At 40.6% G+C, this 15,598-nt stretch overlaps 1 protein-coding gene across 2 annotated transcripts in view; it reads right to left on the bottom strand.

Moving 5' to 3' along the window:
• The window catches only part of dntt (deoxynucleotidyltransferase, terminal), a 329,435-nt gene that overhangs the window by 246,478 nt on the left and 67,359 nt on the right, over positions 1-15,598 (bottom strand). Inside the window, exons 1-2 of one of the 2 annotated variants that reach the window (XM_063071750.1) lie at positions 6,556-6,776; positions 6,235-6,415 (exon numbers count right to left, since the gene is read on the bottom strand). In XM_063071750.1, the coding sequence (XP_062927820.1) occupies positions 6,235-6,342 (108 nt within the window). In that variant the 5' untranslated portion in view covers positions 6,343-6,415; positions 6,556-6,776. Of the gene's footprint in view, positions 1-6,234; positions 6,416-6,555; positions 6,777-15,598 lie in introns of those variants that run through there. The other variant, XM_063071749.1, reaches the window with a different exon arrangement.

The following is a 15,598-nucleotide window of genomic DNA, read 5'->3' as shown; positions in this document are numbered from 1 at the left end:
GTTGCTTCCTCTCATGGGTATATTTGTAGAAATTCCTCTGAAAGCGCGGATTAACTGAGAGGATGAGGAGAGGGTGGCTACAGTAGGGCAGGTTGTTGGAAACATGAAGAAGGAGTGAAGGTGAGTCACCTACTCTCTCTTCTCTCTTCGTGTGCCTTGCGCGTTACATGCTTGGGTGATCATGGCTTTCCACATCGAACGATCCCATGCGGCGCCAATGATATCTCACACACTGAGATCTGTTAGTTCCTTCATATTGTCCATATATTTTCTGAGTCACCTACAGTCTAGAGAATTCGGGGAACAGTTCTCTTACCTGAGCAGCAACAAGGTACAATGAAAGGCCGCTCTCCCTGCAATCTACCATTTGGTGTAGCCACATGAAAGCCATGCTACCACAAGAAGTGTGAGCACAATCATCATGATTCTGTTGTCTGCTGAACCCAGACAGAACCTTGCCACTTGCCCTCACCAGACACAAAGTTTCCATTATGATGGCACATTCCTCCCCTCTACATCTGCACTTGTGTACAGCGAGCAGCTGAAGATTAGGGAGGAGGAGAAGAAGAAGCAGGAAGGACAGAGGTGTCTCCAATAACTTCTTCTTTCCATGTATAACTTATCTCCTCATGATCCCTGTAACCACAAGCCTGAGTCACCATTTGTTACCGGTCCACACTTTCTCCTCATACTGTCACTAACCATACTCCATTCACTTGGCTTCAAAGCAAATACAAAATCTGCCCCAAAATAAATATTTCAGACTAAATTTATGAATTATTTTGCCTCTGACTTGATGGAAATCAACTAGCCTTCCTTGCATGTTAGTTCCTGCCCCCTGTGTCCCTTTGTTATGGCGTTCTTAGTGCAGGGGACAGTAAGTTCACTGAAAGAGGCAATGCTGTTGAAAAAGTTGTCTGCAGCCCCTGAAAACTTTGAATGGTGCTCTCTATTTTCTTCCCTGTGCAATCTTTAAGACACTAAGGCAAGGCAGGCTCCAAGTCACTCAAAATTTTTACCTAAAAATATATTTTCTCATTCCATTTGCATTCTCATTTATTATTGCTTTAAGTTGAGTAACAATGAGAGACAAGCATCAAATGATGATCTTCAGTCAACGTCCAACACCCAGGAATGAAGGGAAATCCAAAACCTCCTTGTGACGTACAACTATGCTCCACCATTCTGTCAGTAATTATTTTTTGTAGTTCCTTACTGCAAAAATCATGAATATCAAAACCTGACTTCTTTCTGTTTCAGTCCTGATGAAGGGTCTTGGCTCAAAATGTCAACTGTTGATTTCTCTCCATAGAAGCTGCCTGCACGACTGAGCTCCTCCAACATTTTGTGGGTGTTGTTCACCATGTACACCTTCTAATTTCATGCTTACACTAAAGAGCAAAACCTTTTTGATTATTGACCATTCACCCTTATGGGTTTCCCTAGTGCCTGTCTTTCATGCATTCATATCAGTCAAATTACCCTTAAGTTCTGCTCTCCAGTGGGAGACATTGGCTCCATTATAATGAAGGAGATTACAGATGGTTGTAAGGGGCAGATGGGTTAATTAGCTAAACCTTTAGTGGCACCATTGTAAGGATGGAAGCAACCTGCGCTAAATACCTAACGTGCAATTGCAAGGCCACAGTGGCAGGAAGTTAAATACTGTTTTACTGAGAGGAGAACAGACTCTTCACAGAACCATTAACATTCCCCTGGACTTCATAGCCTGCTGTAAGATGTATTACGCAAGTGCTGTCAGTGTCTTAAAGCTCCCAGAATTATTCAGCCCAGATCCATGATGACAGAATTCTAGGTCTGAGAAAAGAGAGGTTGGTCCTCCACTGATGGGAAGCTTTTGCCTTTGCTAGAGTACCTCTGTATTGGACATTGAACTGTGAACAGTTTGGTAAGCTACTAGTTCCTTCCATGCTGGAAGATTAGCTTAAGGTTCCAGACTTCACGCTCCTGTAGAGTGTGGGATGAATTTCCTGTAGGCACCTCATACAGGCTTTCAACAAGCCTTCCAGGTGCATGTATGTCTTCCTTTATTTTCAGTCCACCATTTGCCATCCATGCGCTTCTTTCACCTCAGATGGTTGAAGAAGTTTGGCATGAGTCCCCAAATCCTAAAGACTTTCTACAGGGGCACATTTGAGAGTATCCTGACTGGCTGCATCACTGCCTGGTATGGGAACTGCACTTCCCTCAATCACTGGGTTCTGCAGAGAGTGGTGTGGACAGTCCAGCGCATCTGTAGATGTGAACTTCCCACTATTCAGGACATTTACAGAGACAGGTGCATAAACAGGGCTCAAAGGATCATTGGGGACCCGAGTCACCCCAACCACAAACTCATTCAGCTGCTACCATCCTGAAAACGATACCGCAGCATGAAGGCCAGGACCAACAGGCTCTGGGATAGCTTCTTCCACCAGGCCATCAGACTGATTAATTCACACTGATACGAATGTATTTCTATGCTATATTGACTGTCCTGTTGTACATGCTATTTATTACAAATTATTATAAATTGAGTGGGCACATGGCCAAGTGGTTAAGGCACTGGACTAGCGATTTGAAGGTCGTGAGTTCGAGCCTCAGCCGAGGCAACATGTGTTGTGTCCTTGAGCAAGGCACTTAATCACATGTTGCTCTGCGATGACACTGATGCCAGGCTGTATGGGTCCTAATGCCCTTCCCTTGGACAACATTGGTGTCGTGGAGAGGGGAGACTTGCAGCTTGGGCAACCGCTGGTCTTCCATGCAACCTGGCCCAGGCCTGTGCCCTGGAGAGTGAAGACTTTCCAGGCGCAGATCCATGGTCTTGCAAGACTAACGGATGCCTTTACTTTACTTACTTTATTATAAATTGAACATTGCACATTTAGATGGAGATGTAACATAAAGATTTTAACTCCTCACGTATGTGAAGGATGTAAGAAATAAAGTCAATTCAATTTGAATCATGGTTGAATGTTCCAGAGCAGAACTAATGTGCAATGCTATCTACATGAGAAACAGAGAAGTCATGAAATAACATGGGCTTAATGCATGTGAATATGGAAAAGGCTACGATTAGCATTTCCAAATCACAGGTGAGAATGCACAGAAGTCATGGACGAGCAGCACACTGGTGAGCACCAGCTTATGGGCCAGTGGATTTCTGGTTGGGTTTCCCATGAGTCATTAATGATTTAATGGTCATGGATTTAAAATAATTGGCAAAAGAATCAAAGGAAAAATGGGGAAAATCTTTTTAATGCAAATTTAATGATGGCTTTCAAACCAAAATTAAATATGTTTAAAAGAGAAAATCAACAGAAAGACAGAGAAAGAGCAGGAGAATGGGGCTAATTGGATTGCAGTTACGGAGAACCAATACAGACTCAAGTGATTAAATATCTTCTTCTGCAGGTACTATTACATGACACATTATGTACTATTATAAGCACTGCAGTTTATACTTCAGAAACATTTTGATGAATTTTATATTGAATTTTCTTGCACAAAATAGATGGTGACATTTATCCAGTCTTTCTGTAAGTTTTTGTCTTTAAATGCTTCCCATTCCACAGTGCCATCATATGGTTATATTTATTGATAGCACATCATTTGCTTCACAAGTGCTTTAAATATACTGTATAAAATATTATGCTTGTCCAAAATAACATCAATGCCCATAAATGAATAAAGAAACTGATGCACTTAGACTCCAGTGTGGGTTACCCTATAGTCTGTTGAAAAATCGAAAATTGAGGTTTCATTATGAAAGTTTCTATTATTGGAATTTCTCTTAAAAATCTTTTAGTTAAGAAAGGATGACAAATTACAATCCTATAAAGAGAATTTAATGAACATAAAATAGACTCGCAAAGGAGTCACAAAGTAAGGCTTAATCTTGTTAATAGTCTCAAGAGGATGGATTAGATTTGTTGTAAGAAGTGAATCAATGGTGCTGGTGGTTGGTTACACCTGCATTTACCAAAATGCCCAATGATTTCAGTTCTCTTGGGTGCCTTGGCAACATGCTCAGTCAAATGCTGCCATGATATGATGAGCTGTCATTCTCACCTCACACCCATAATCCAGCTCTTTTGGTTCATATTTGGACCAGGGTCTGGAACCAAGGTGTCCTGATAAAATCCCAGCTGGATGCTGCTGTCAGGCAAGTTGTAATCTTTAATGTTACCAAAACCTTCTATCACTAAGCTAGAGGGGGTGCAGAAGAAATGTAACAGTATTGTTATCAGGATTGGAGGGTTTGAGTTATAAGGAGGGATTGGACAGAATAGGTATTTTATTTCCCTAGAGCAAAGGAGGCTGAGAAATGAGATGACAGAGGTTTAGAAAAATATGAGAAGCAGTGATAGGGAAGATAGCTCAAGTCCATTTCTTATGGTAGAGGTATCAAAAAGTAGAGAGTATGTTTAAGATAAGAGGTACAAGGTTTCAGACCATAGCTATAAAATCATAAGACATAAAGACAAAGGGATTTTCTTTATTTGTCACATGTACATTGAAACAGCAAAACATACAGTGAAATGCGTTGCTTGCATTGGGATGTGCTGGGGGTAGCCTGCAAGTGTCACCATGTTTCCAATGCCAACATAGCATGCCCACAACTACTAACTGTAACCTGTACATCTTTGGAATGTAGGAGGAAACCAGAGCACCCAGAGGAAACCCACACTGTGTTGGGAGAAAATAGAAGCTCCTTAAAAACAGCAGCTGGAATTGAACCCCAATATTACAGCTAACACTCTGCAAGCTACCAATGCCATACCTGTAGGGCCAGAACTAGGCCATTCAGCCCATTGATAACCTGAGAGGGCAACTGTTCACACAAAGAGTAGTTGATATCTTGAATGGCCTGCCAGAGGTGGTGGTGATACAGGAATGATATTTAAGAGGAACCTGGACAGGTACTTGAACGAATAAAGCAGGATATGAAATCAATGATTACTCTACAGTAGATAACCATGATGGTTGGCCTAAGTGTGGCTGTGGGTTTCTTCACTGCATGGATCTATCACCATGACAATGACAAAATGTGGGCAAGTTCAATAATTACATTCTACAAATAAAGAAAGAGGACAGTAAAGACATCGTTAGTCTTGCAAGACCATGGATCTGCGCCTGGAAAGTCTTCACTCTCCAGGGCACAGATCTGGGCAAGGTTGTATGGAAGACCAGCAGCTGCCCATGCTGCAAGTCTCCCCTCTCCACAACACCAATGTTCTCCAAGGGAAGGGCATTAGGACCCATACAGCTTGGCACCAGTGTCATCGCAGAGCAATGTGTGATTAAGTGCCTTGCTCAAGGACACAACACACGTTGCCTCGGCTGGAGCTTGAACTTACGACCCTCAGGTCGCTAGTCCAATGCCTTAACCACTTGGCCATGTGCCCTCAGGAAGAGGACAACATACCATATAATCCGTAAACTAATGTCAGATCATGACAGGGCAATAATCAAAATTAAGCAAGTGATTTCCATCTCAGCATTGTTAAGGAAGTGTGAAGTAGAAAATACCTTGAATATAAACTTGCACTGAATCGGGAATCATTTCTTAAGACAGTTGTTAGGTAAATATCAATGCTGGTATCATCAAATGATTAATTGTGGAATTATGTTTAAAAGACATGGTTGGAAGGAAAGGAAATTCTCCGAAGAGGGCAGGATCCTCCATACAAATAAACATTCTTCATAAATTGAAGCATTAGTGTATCAATTGTCTAACCCTTGCAATTTAATACCAATGCTTGATCTAGTGCAATATTATTTTCATATATTGTTTATTGCTTTCAGCTTCTTTGGAATTCTTCCAACAGCATGAAAATTGAAGAGTTTTTAATTTTAAAAGAATTAGTAATTTTCCAGCAATTAGTTTAATTGAACTGGGGTGGAAGATAATATAAGAATGATTGGATGAGTAAATAGTATGACACAACCAAGCAAATAACAGACCAAAGGGTAGAAAGTAGATCTAGAATAGATAGAAACATATTGTATAGTGTGAACAACAGGTTTGTTTTGCCTTTTCCATAAATTACCAGAATTCTATTCCATTAAACATGCAATAAAATGCCAATTTATTTAAATTAGGGCAATGTAACAAGTATTTGAAAGAAGCAAAACATTTATCTTTACTCTTCTATATTTCAGAGTGCATAATCGCATCATAATGAAACACTGCATTATAATATATATAAATTATAAAAGGGGCATTACATTTACCTGCAGTCTGTGGCGTTCTTCGATGTCTACAGGTTTACCAGCACCCATACTCTCTGTAAACCAGGAGATATTAAGTAAATTTAGCTTGTTAGCATCTGACATCTTCTGTGTTTGAATCCAGTCCCAAATCTCATTCCAGGAGTTATTCTCAGTTACAATATGTGTAACTGAATCACTACAGAAAGAAAATGCAAACTGTTAGAACTTTTTTTTTAATTTTGTGATCTTCAGTGAGTGGCATTTCAATATCTGTAAAAGTTACTGAGGTTACTAACAGACTACTGGAATTAAATCAGAAGCAGCCATTAAGGATACCTGTCCAACAGCCCGCACTCTGCACACAAGTCATAATTGTAATTAAGATGAGGCTATGTTATGTTCGAACTGGAAGAAATTATTTGGTAACGTTGCAGCTTATTGCACAGTAAAGATCCACATTTTGCGGCTGGTGATTTAAAAAAATACTCAGATGGTTCATAATTAACATGAGGAAAGGCTGAATAATGGCAGGCCAAGAAACCAGATAAGTATTCTTGTACATCAAGTAGAACAGTGCGGTACCTTAACTCAACTTTAGTCACCCAAGCACTATCAGGAAGGAAACAGAATTGGATGTTTATTTTTAGACTTTACTTGTCTGTATATAGCCCCAATTACCATGGCTCTGCAGGCTAAAGTGACTTTCTATTTACAGGACCACACTAGCTAATCTCTTTTCACATTTTGTCTGAAAGAAATAAAAGTCTTTGTTGTTATTTCTCTGTTTGGTTTCCTTTTCTCCTGCCCTACATATGCCTTTTCACATATGCAAACTTGTCATTACTGAAACTCTCTTTTCCTTTCACAATTTCCTTTTGTGCTCTTTATCTCTCCTGAACATAGACGGCACACCTTCATCGCTTTCTCCTCCACATAAGTGTGCTTCATGTTTTGTATTGTAACTTTATTCCGGACTTCTGTAAGCAAGATTTTGGAACAAGTTCAGGGCTACACCACAGATCCCCAAGGACCACAGCAAAACTGATTTTATAAGGAAATTTTGTGAAGATAAATCATAAACAAATGTCACATGTCCAAGAAAAAGTTAACTCGATAATAATTTTTATCTGATATTTACAAAGTAGATAGAATTGCTTCATTATTACAAAGAAACATGAAAAGTAATCATCTCAGACATTAATGTAGCAGGACTTCTCCCCCAACCAGGTTTTAAACAGAGAAAGGAATGTGTCTCTCCAGTGCTATATTGCATAAGTAAGTTCATCGTACTAACATAAAAGTTTTTATTTGAAATCTTAACATAAACTCTGGTATAGGAAATAAATACTACCATATTCATTAAATGTACTGATGTATTGGAAATTTAAAGTCCTTCTTCTATTCATTTACCAGATATGGCCAAAGCTGACAGGAGTCATGTTTATTTTTAATTCCTAGTTGCCCTTGAGAAGGTGATGGTGAACCATCTGCTTGAACAGCTATATTCTTTGAAATGGGAGATTGAGGATTTAGACCCACAACAATAAAGGAATGGCAAGCTATTTCCAAAATAGACTAGCGTGTGATTTGGAGGGAAACTTCCAGGTGACAGTGTTCCCTTGTGCCTGCTATTCTTGTCCTTCTTGATGATAGGGGTCACCAATTTGTGAAGTGCTGTCAGAGTAGCTTGTGCAAATAATGGCATATATATTTGGGATACAGAACTATGAGGAGTACAGACCGGGTAAACACAAGCAGGTTTTTCCACTGAGGTTGGGTGAGATAACAACTAGAGGTCAAGGGTTAAGGGTGAAAGATGAAAAAGGTTTAAGGGGAACATAAGGGGCAGCAACTTCACTCAGAGGCTGGTGAGAGTGTGGAACATGAACAGAAATGGTGCATGCAGATTCGATTTCACAATTTAAGAGAAGTTTGGTTAAGTATGTGGATGGGACGGCTATGGTCTAGGTGCGTGTTGCTGGGACTAGGCAGAATAATAGTTCAGTATGGACTAGATAGTCTGAAGGGGCTATTTCTGTGCTGTAGTGCTCTATGATTCTATGAATCTAGATGATTGTGCTACATTCATTATGCACCAGTCTGTAAGGACTGACAGGTTTTCCAAACTCCCACCTTAATGCCAAAACAAAAAAAAAACAACAAAGGCCTGATGTAGGGCATGCAGATGCAAAAAAAAAACTTGAGCGGGGCGGATGTACACTGCCTCCTACTTCTAGAAATCTTTTGCAATTGTACAGTTTAAGCTCTAGGCTTTAGTCCTTCCTGTATCTTCACCTACTCGGTTATTATTTTTGAAACAAATATCTAAAAAATATTTCCCATCATCTTATTAGTACACAAATAGAAATACAGGCATGCAAAATACGTCTAATGCTGAGATAATATCTCCAATCCACAGTGACAGCAGGGATTTCTGCCAGCTAGAGGACCATGAAGTTTAGAAGTTCACAGCACAGAAGGAAGCCATTTGACACATTATGTTTGTGCCAGCTCGTTGCTGGAACAAACCATGCAAAAGAAAATGATAAAGTGCAGCATGGTTCTGATTTCTTTATATGCACATCTGGCAGGCGGGGCTCCCTGTTGATAGCAAAGTCTTGAAAAATATGTCCTTCTATATCATCACTTAAAAATAGAAATTATTCATCTCTATAACTAAAGGCTTCAGTCCAGTACATTGTTCTGGTTTCACAGCTTTCCAAGGCAGCACATCTGAAACATAGTAGGAATGGCATAATTTTAAACAATATATGAAGCCTACCTTGGTTCTGTTATGTATTTAATATATCAGTATTATCTGACTAATGTTATGAATATATTGTTTAATTCAGCATTTCTGTTGTTTACATAATGCGTTATGTATATCTGTAAAAGTATGTAAATGGCATACATCATCACACCACCACCTGATAATTGTGCACCTCACTTAAAGTAAAAAACTAAGTTAGACTCACATTCCCAGCTCCCTTGTGTTACTTTCAATTAGTTTTTATGCTTTGGAGTTACAAAACATAATAGTGGCGACAAAAACGTTTTAAATGAACCCGAGATGACTACCTGCCTGTTGAAGCACAGAGGATGTTTTCTTCACAAATGGAAAGACAATTACATGTTTTAAAAAGGCAGAAAATGGAAGAATTCCCGGGTTCATAACCAGTGAGTACTGGCGGACCTGTCAGTAGAGTGTGTAATCATAAAAAAAGAGAAAAATGGCAGGCCACATCAGAAAGATTGACACATTTGATTACACAACAGATAACTGGAATATATATATATATATATATATATATATATATATACAGAATGAATTGAGCAGTACTTTAAAGCAAACGGAATAGCCAATGAGAAACAAGTACTGGTTTTGCTGATTGCATTGGATTTAATGAATACCATTTGCTGAGAAGTTTGCTCCAGCCAAACCAACCTGTGGTAAACCACGTATATAGGTTGTAACTGGGTTACCTGTCTGGACATGTCTGGACACGCCCCTCTGCTGACTGCTCCTGTGGCTCCTCCCACAGATCGCTGAATAAAGGTGATTGTGCCACCGCTCCTCCCTCAGTCCAGGACAGATACTCAGCATGGACATTGGTCCATTTACTGTTAATAAAAGCCTTTCAGTATTTACTCTACTTCCAGTCTTTTGGAGTAATTGATAGTGCATCACAACCAAAATGAGCTTTGCTGATATTGTGAAAGTAATGCAGGAACATTAATGCTGAAAACATTCTTGATTGCAACATCTAAACAAAAACCTGCCCAGCCAAACAAATTGTGTAACTATTGTGGCAGGTGCTCATGTACTATACACCAGAGCAATGCAGATTTAAAGTTGAAACTTGCAGAAAATGCAACAAGTAGGACACATACAAAGAGCATATTAGGCAGACAAAAATAAAAGGACCACACAGAAGAGAATAAGCTAAAAATTAAGTTGCTGTCTCAAGGAGAGCACTAATCTGCACACTGTTGATGAAAAATCTGATAATGATGAGAAAGACTCAGGACTGAGTAGCCTTAAGACTTACAAAGTGAAAACTAACAATAGAAAAGCAATATGGCATACATCAGAAGTGAAAGGTAAATTAAATAAAATTGATTTGATCACTGGTTCAGCTGATTCAGTTATTCCACAGAATGAATTTGAACAGCATTTCAAAGGTACTGAACTGCAGCCTGCAGTTATCCAACCAGAACTTATACTGGAGAAAATATAACTCCTATGGGATTGACACTTGTAACAGTGAAATGCAACAACTATAACAGGTTCCTCCCAAGCCTGCTTACTGTACTCCACCCCCTTGAACTCATTACTACAGATCGGGAAGAAATGGCAATGGACAGAGCAATGTGAGGAGGCTTTCCAAAAGACAAAGGAAATGGTGATATCAGACACTGGACTCACACATTATGATCCACATGGTCCAGTGAAGCTTGGTCACTGGCTCAGCTGTTTCATACATTCTATTAAATGAGCTTGAATGGTATTTCAAAGATACTAAACTGAAGCATGCAGATGACCAATTCAGAGCTTACTATACCAGACAAAAAATAACTCCTGTGTGAATGATATTTGTAACAGTGAAACACATTGCTTGAATGGGGTAAAAACCAGGAGGCCAGCATTGCAGGTGCGTGATTGGCTGGGACAATCACAATTGATTAGAGATCCATCTGCCATTTTGCATGCTCCATCCCCTGCAGTAAAGCCAACTGAAAGCAAAGTAAGAAAGATACTGGATGATGCCACAGCAGTGTTCAAGAATGCTGTTGGAAAACTCAAACATATCAAGGGTAAAACAGCATTATATAAAAATGCCACACCCAAATTTTACAAAGCCCATCTGGTTCCTGGTACCATCTGTGAGAAGGTAACCAGTCAGCTAGATCACAAGAGGCTGAAGGAATTCTTTCCCAGGTTGAGTGGAGCCCATGGGCAATGCCAGTGGTCCCAGTAGCCAAGAAGAATTGGTCAATCAGGATCTGTGGTTATTTTAAGGCCACCATCAACCCAGTATTGAAAGTAGATCAATATCCTCTGACCAGGATAGAGAATACATCTGCAAACATTTCTAGAGAGAAACACTTCAGCAAAGTGGACTTAGTTGAGGGCTACCTACAGATGGAGATGGAAGAAAAGTCCAAAGTGTTTCTCACCATAAAAACTCTCAAAGGGCTATATTGCTATAACAGGCTTATTTTTGGAGTAGCATCTGCACCTGCACTTCGGTAGAAAGGTATGAACCAGGTGCTGCAAGGCTGCCCGGGCACTCAGTTTTACCTGGTTGACACCATTGTTACTGTTAAGGATAATAAGGAACATCTCCAAAATCTTAAAGCAGCACTGAAAATATTAGAAGCTGATAGGCTCAGTGCACAATACAAGAAGTGTGAATTCTTTAAACTAAGCATCGCTTACTGTGGTCACACCATCAACACAGAAGGATTACACAAGTGGGCTGAGAAAATTAAAGCAGTGGTGGATGCCCCAGGGCCAACGATTGTGTCACAGTTGTGGTCCTTTTTAGGATTTGTCAATACTATAACAGGTTCCTGCCAAACCTGGCTACTGTGCTCCACCCCTTGAATTCATTACTACAAATTGGGAAGAAATGGCAATGGACAAAGCAGTGTGAGATGACTTTCAGAAAGGTAAGGGAAATGGTGATATCAGACACTGTATTCACATATTATGATCCACATCATCTAGTGAAGCTTGCCTGAGATGCCTCATATGAAGGTATAGGAACAGTGATGTCACATGTTTGGGTGATGGAAGTGAACACCCCATAGCCTTTACATCACACTCCGTTACCACTGCAGAGAAAAATTACGCACAGATTGACAGAGAGGCCTTGAGTCTGGTTTGGGGTGTGAAACATTTTAACTCATTCTTGTAAGGGAGAGAGTTTTCCCTCGTTACTGATCATCAACCACGAGTGCCCATTTTCAATCCACAGAAGAGTGTTCCACTAACAACAGCAGCTCAGATATAGAGAAGGGCTCTATTTTTTGGAGGACACAATTACAAGGTTGAATTCAAGGATGACTAATTATGGAAATGTGGATGGATTGTCCTATTTACCTTTGGAAAAGGAAATACCCGAAAAACTTAACAAAAGAGGACACTCCTCTTGATGTATTCTCCCCAATGCAAATCGAAAGTCATACTATTCTGGCAGAGATGATCCAAAGGGAAACCAGAAAAAAACCCACATTGTCTCAGGTACACATGGCCATTCAAAACAGCTGGAACGTACAACAGAAACTCCTGTTCCCCTGTTTTTACCAGCGCCGGGATGAACTTGCCCTTGATGGAAATTGCCAATGTGAGGATTGAGAGTCGTTGTACCATCCAAACTGAAAGCTAGGGTGTTGGAGGACACACATGTCAGTCATCTAGGCATGGTTAAAATGAAAGCTTTGCCTGGTGGCCTGCGATAGATCAGCAGATCAAGCAGCTTGCCATGCACTGTTCGAGCTGCCAACACGTCCAGAAGATGCCTAGAGCAGCACCTTTCCACCCCTGGGAATGACCTGCATTGCCCTGGCAGAGGATTTATGTAGATTTGCTTAGTAGTAGTGGATCCAACTAAAAGTAGCCAGAAGAGTTCCCAATAGCCTCCACTACAGCCTTGCATGCTACTGATGTGTGGAGAAGCATCTTCTCAAGGACTGGTGTTCCGGAACACATAATAAGTGACAATGGACCACAGTTTGTTGTGGAACAGTTTCAGTCATTCCTCAAAATGAATGGAATAAGACATATTACATCTGCACCGTACCGCCCAGCTACAAATGGCTCAGTAGAAAGGTTTGCCCAGAGCCTAAAGCAATGTCAGCAGAACACATTACACTGACACCGAATCAGAAGCTCTCCAAATTTCTCCTGGCATATTGCAATGCAGCACTCTGCTCAACCAACACCTCACCAGCTATGCTGTTCCTAGGCATCCCTTGCATTCATGCTTGGATCTCCTCAAACCCAACCTCAGAAGCAATATGCAGGAGAAACAGCTGAGACAAATTGAAAGCTCCTAAAGCAAGGAGGTTCGATTTTTTCACTCCTGGGCAAGCAGTCCTGGCAAGGGACTACAGAGGTGATCAAACACGGGCATTCATAAACATTAAGGACAGAACTACTTCTGATACCACTTGGGGACAACGTACCAATCAGTTGACGAAAGCACAGTCAATTGTGAGAGAAGAAAGGTGGCTACTGCCTTCACAACCACTGCCTGTAGTCCCAAAGTCAACTCCTATAACCACCAGATGCCGCAGAACCTGAGATTGTTTCACAGCCACAAGTTTCACCTGCCAAGCAGAGTGAGCCCCCCTGTCAGGGAAGATGTTATCCCAGAAGAATAAGAAAGCCTCCACAGCAATTAAATATTTAGGCCTGAATGGGACATGTTAAAATTCACTATGCTGTGGATGTCTGTCTGGTACTTGGATTATGCAGTCTACTGTATATATAGTGTATGTATATAAGCTGAGATGCATCTGTGTTGAGTTGGACTTTATAACTAAGCAGGGAGGAGTATTGTGTATTTAATATATCAGTAATATTTGAGTAATATTGTAAATATATTGTTTGATTGAGCATTTTTTGATGTTTACATAATGCATTGTGAGTTAGCTGTGAAAGTACATAATTGGCATACATTATCACACTACCACGCGATACATCCACACCTCGCTTAAACTAAATATGAAGTGCGCAAGTTTATCTCTTGCTATGGTGCCCAAGACTTTTGCAAAACACTGTATTTCTTGGACATTTCACCTACGGTGTTCCAAATTGTTTCCATATTTTATTCTCCTCATAGAAACGTCTTATCTCCTAAGCTTGAGAACTAACATTCTGTGCTTCCCATATCATTAATTACCTAGTTAGGTTCTATTCTTCATCTTGTCAGCGCCAGAGAGTTTATTGTGTGTAAAACAAATTAACATGTTGGGAACTGATAAAATCTTAGTAAAGAGATTACTTAATACTGAATATATTTCTCTGAAAGAGGGAGAAGACAGTAAAGGAAATGGGCCAGAGATGAGTGTATGGATTCATATCACTCCTCAGCTACTATCTCACTGAACAGTGGAAAGAGGAATTATATTCTCATAGACTCACAAATTTTCCGGCAACCTCGGTGTTGAAAATGGGAGCAATGCTATCATTTTAGTAATAGGAGGCCAGTTTATTGAAAATGAACTATCCAGTAAGTATCATCTCAGGCAGTGGTCCCCAACCACCGGGCCACGGACCGGTACTGGGCCGCGAGGAAACAATATTGAGTCAGCTGCACCTTTCCTCATTCCCTGTCACGCACTGTTGAACTTGAACACAGGGTTGCCAACTGTCCCGTATTTGCCGGGACATCCCAGCTAAATTGGTTTGTCCCATACAGGACCACCCTTGTCCCATATTTCCCCCGCTAAGGTAGAGCTTTTCTATGAAACCTTTCGTGCCGAAATGGTGTAAAGTGAAGAAGCATTTACCATTAATTTATACGGGAAAATTTTTGAGCGTCCCCAGACCCAAAAATTAACCTACCAAGTCATACCAAATCACACATAAAACCTAAAATACCACTAACATATAGTAAAAGCAGGAATGATAGGATAAATACACAGCCAATATAAAGTAGAAATAACGTACGTACAATGTAGTTGGGAAGATTAAGCCAAAACCGATTTGTGGAAAAAAATCGGCACGTACACGCATGCGCACATCACACATGCGCACACAGGTGCCCGCGCAAGGCTTCATGGTCATGGTAGTCTTTCCTGGGGTGAAGTGTCCCGGGATTTGACTGCTACTTTTGTCCCTTATTTGGGAGTGAGAAAGTTGGCAACCCTAACTGTAAAAGACATGTTGAGGTGAGTTTAACCCCACTTGAACACCGCCACCCCCCCCCCCCCCCACCGGGTCGGCCGGTCCGTGAGAATATTGTCAATGTTAAACCGGTCCATGGTGCAAAAAAGGTTGGGGACCCCTGATCTCATGGATAGGCCAATGGACATTTTAGAGTCCAATCTAGAGAACAATGTCCTGATATGGTAACATGATAGGTTAAGATGATGGGATGCCATTTGTTTCAGCACACTGAAGGGCAACAGCATATGCTATCAGACGATTCAGACGTTGGCTTTCAGGTCCCAGCCACCTGAAGATCTCAAGGCTCATGTATCAGTAAACGGGATTTCCATTGTACTGAGAACTGGCACACAGTGTTTCTGAACATGGAGGAGTTCTACTGTCAAAGCAGCTACAGACCACCATATCTCATGCGTACAAAAGCATGTAGTGTGAGGACAAGTTATACATAAATAATTTCATGGATGTAATTGTTCAGGT

Source organism: Mobula hypostoma, chromosome 19 (assembly GCF_963921235.1).
Source record: "Mobula hypostoma chromosome 19, sMobHyp1.1, whole genome shotgun sequence".
Lineage (NCBI taxonomy): Eukaryota > Metazoa > Chordata > Chondrichthyes > Myliobatiformes > Myliobatidae > Mobula > Mobula hypostoma.
This window is presented reverse-complemented; position numbering and strand designations above follow the sequence as displayed.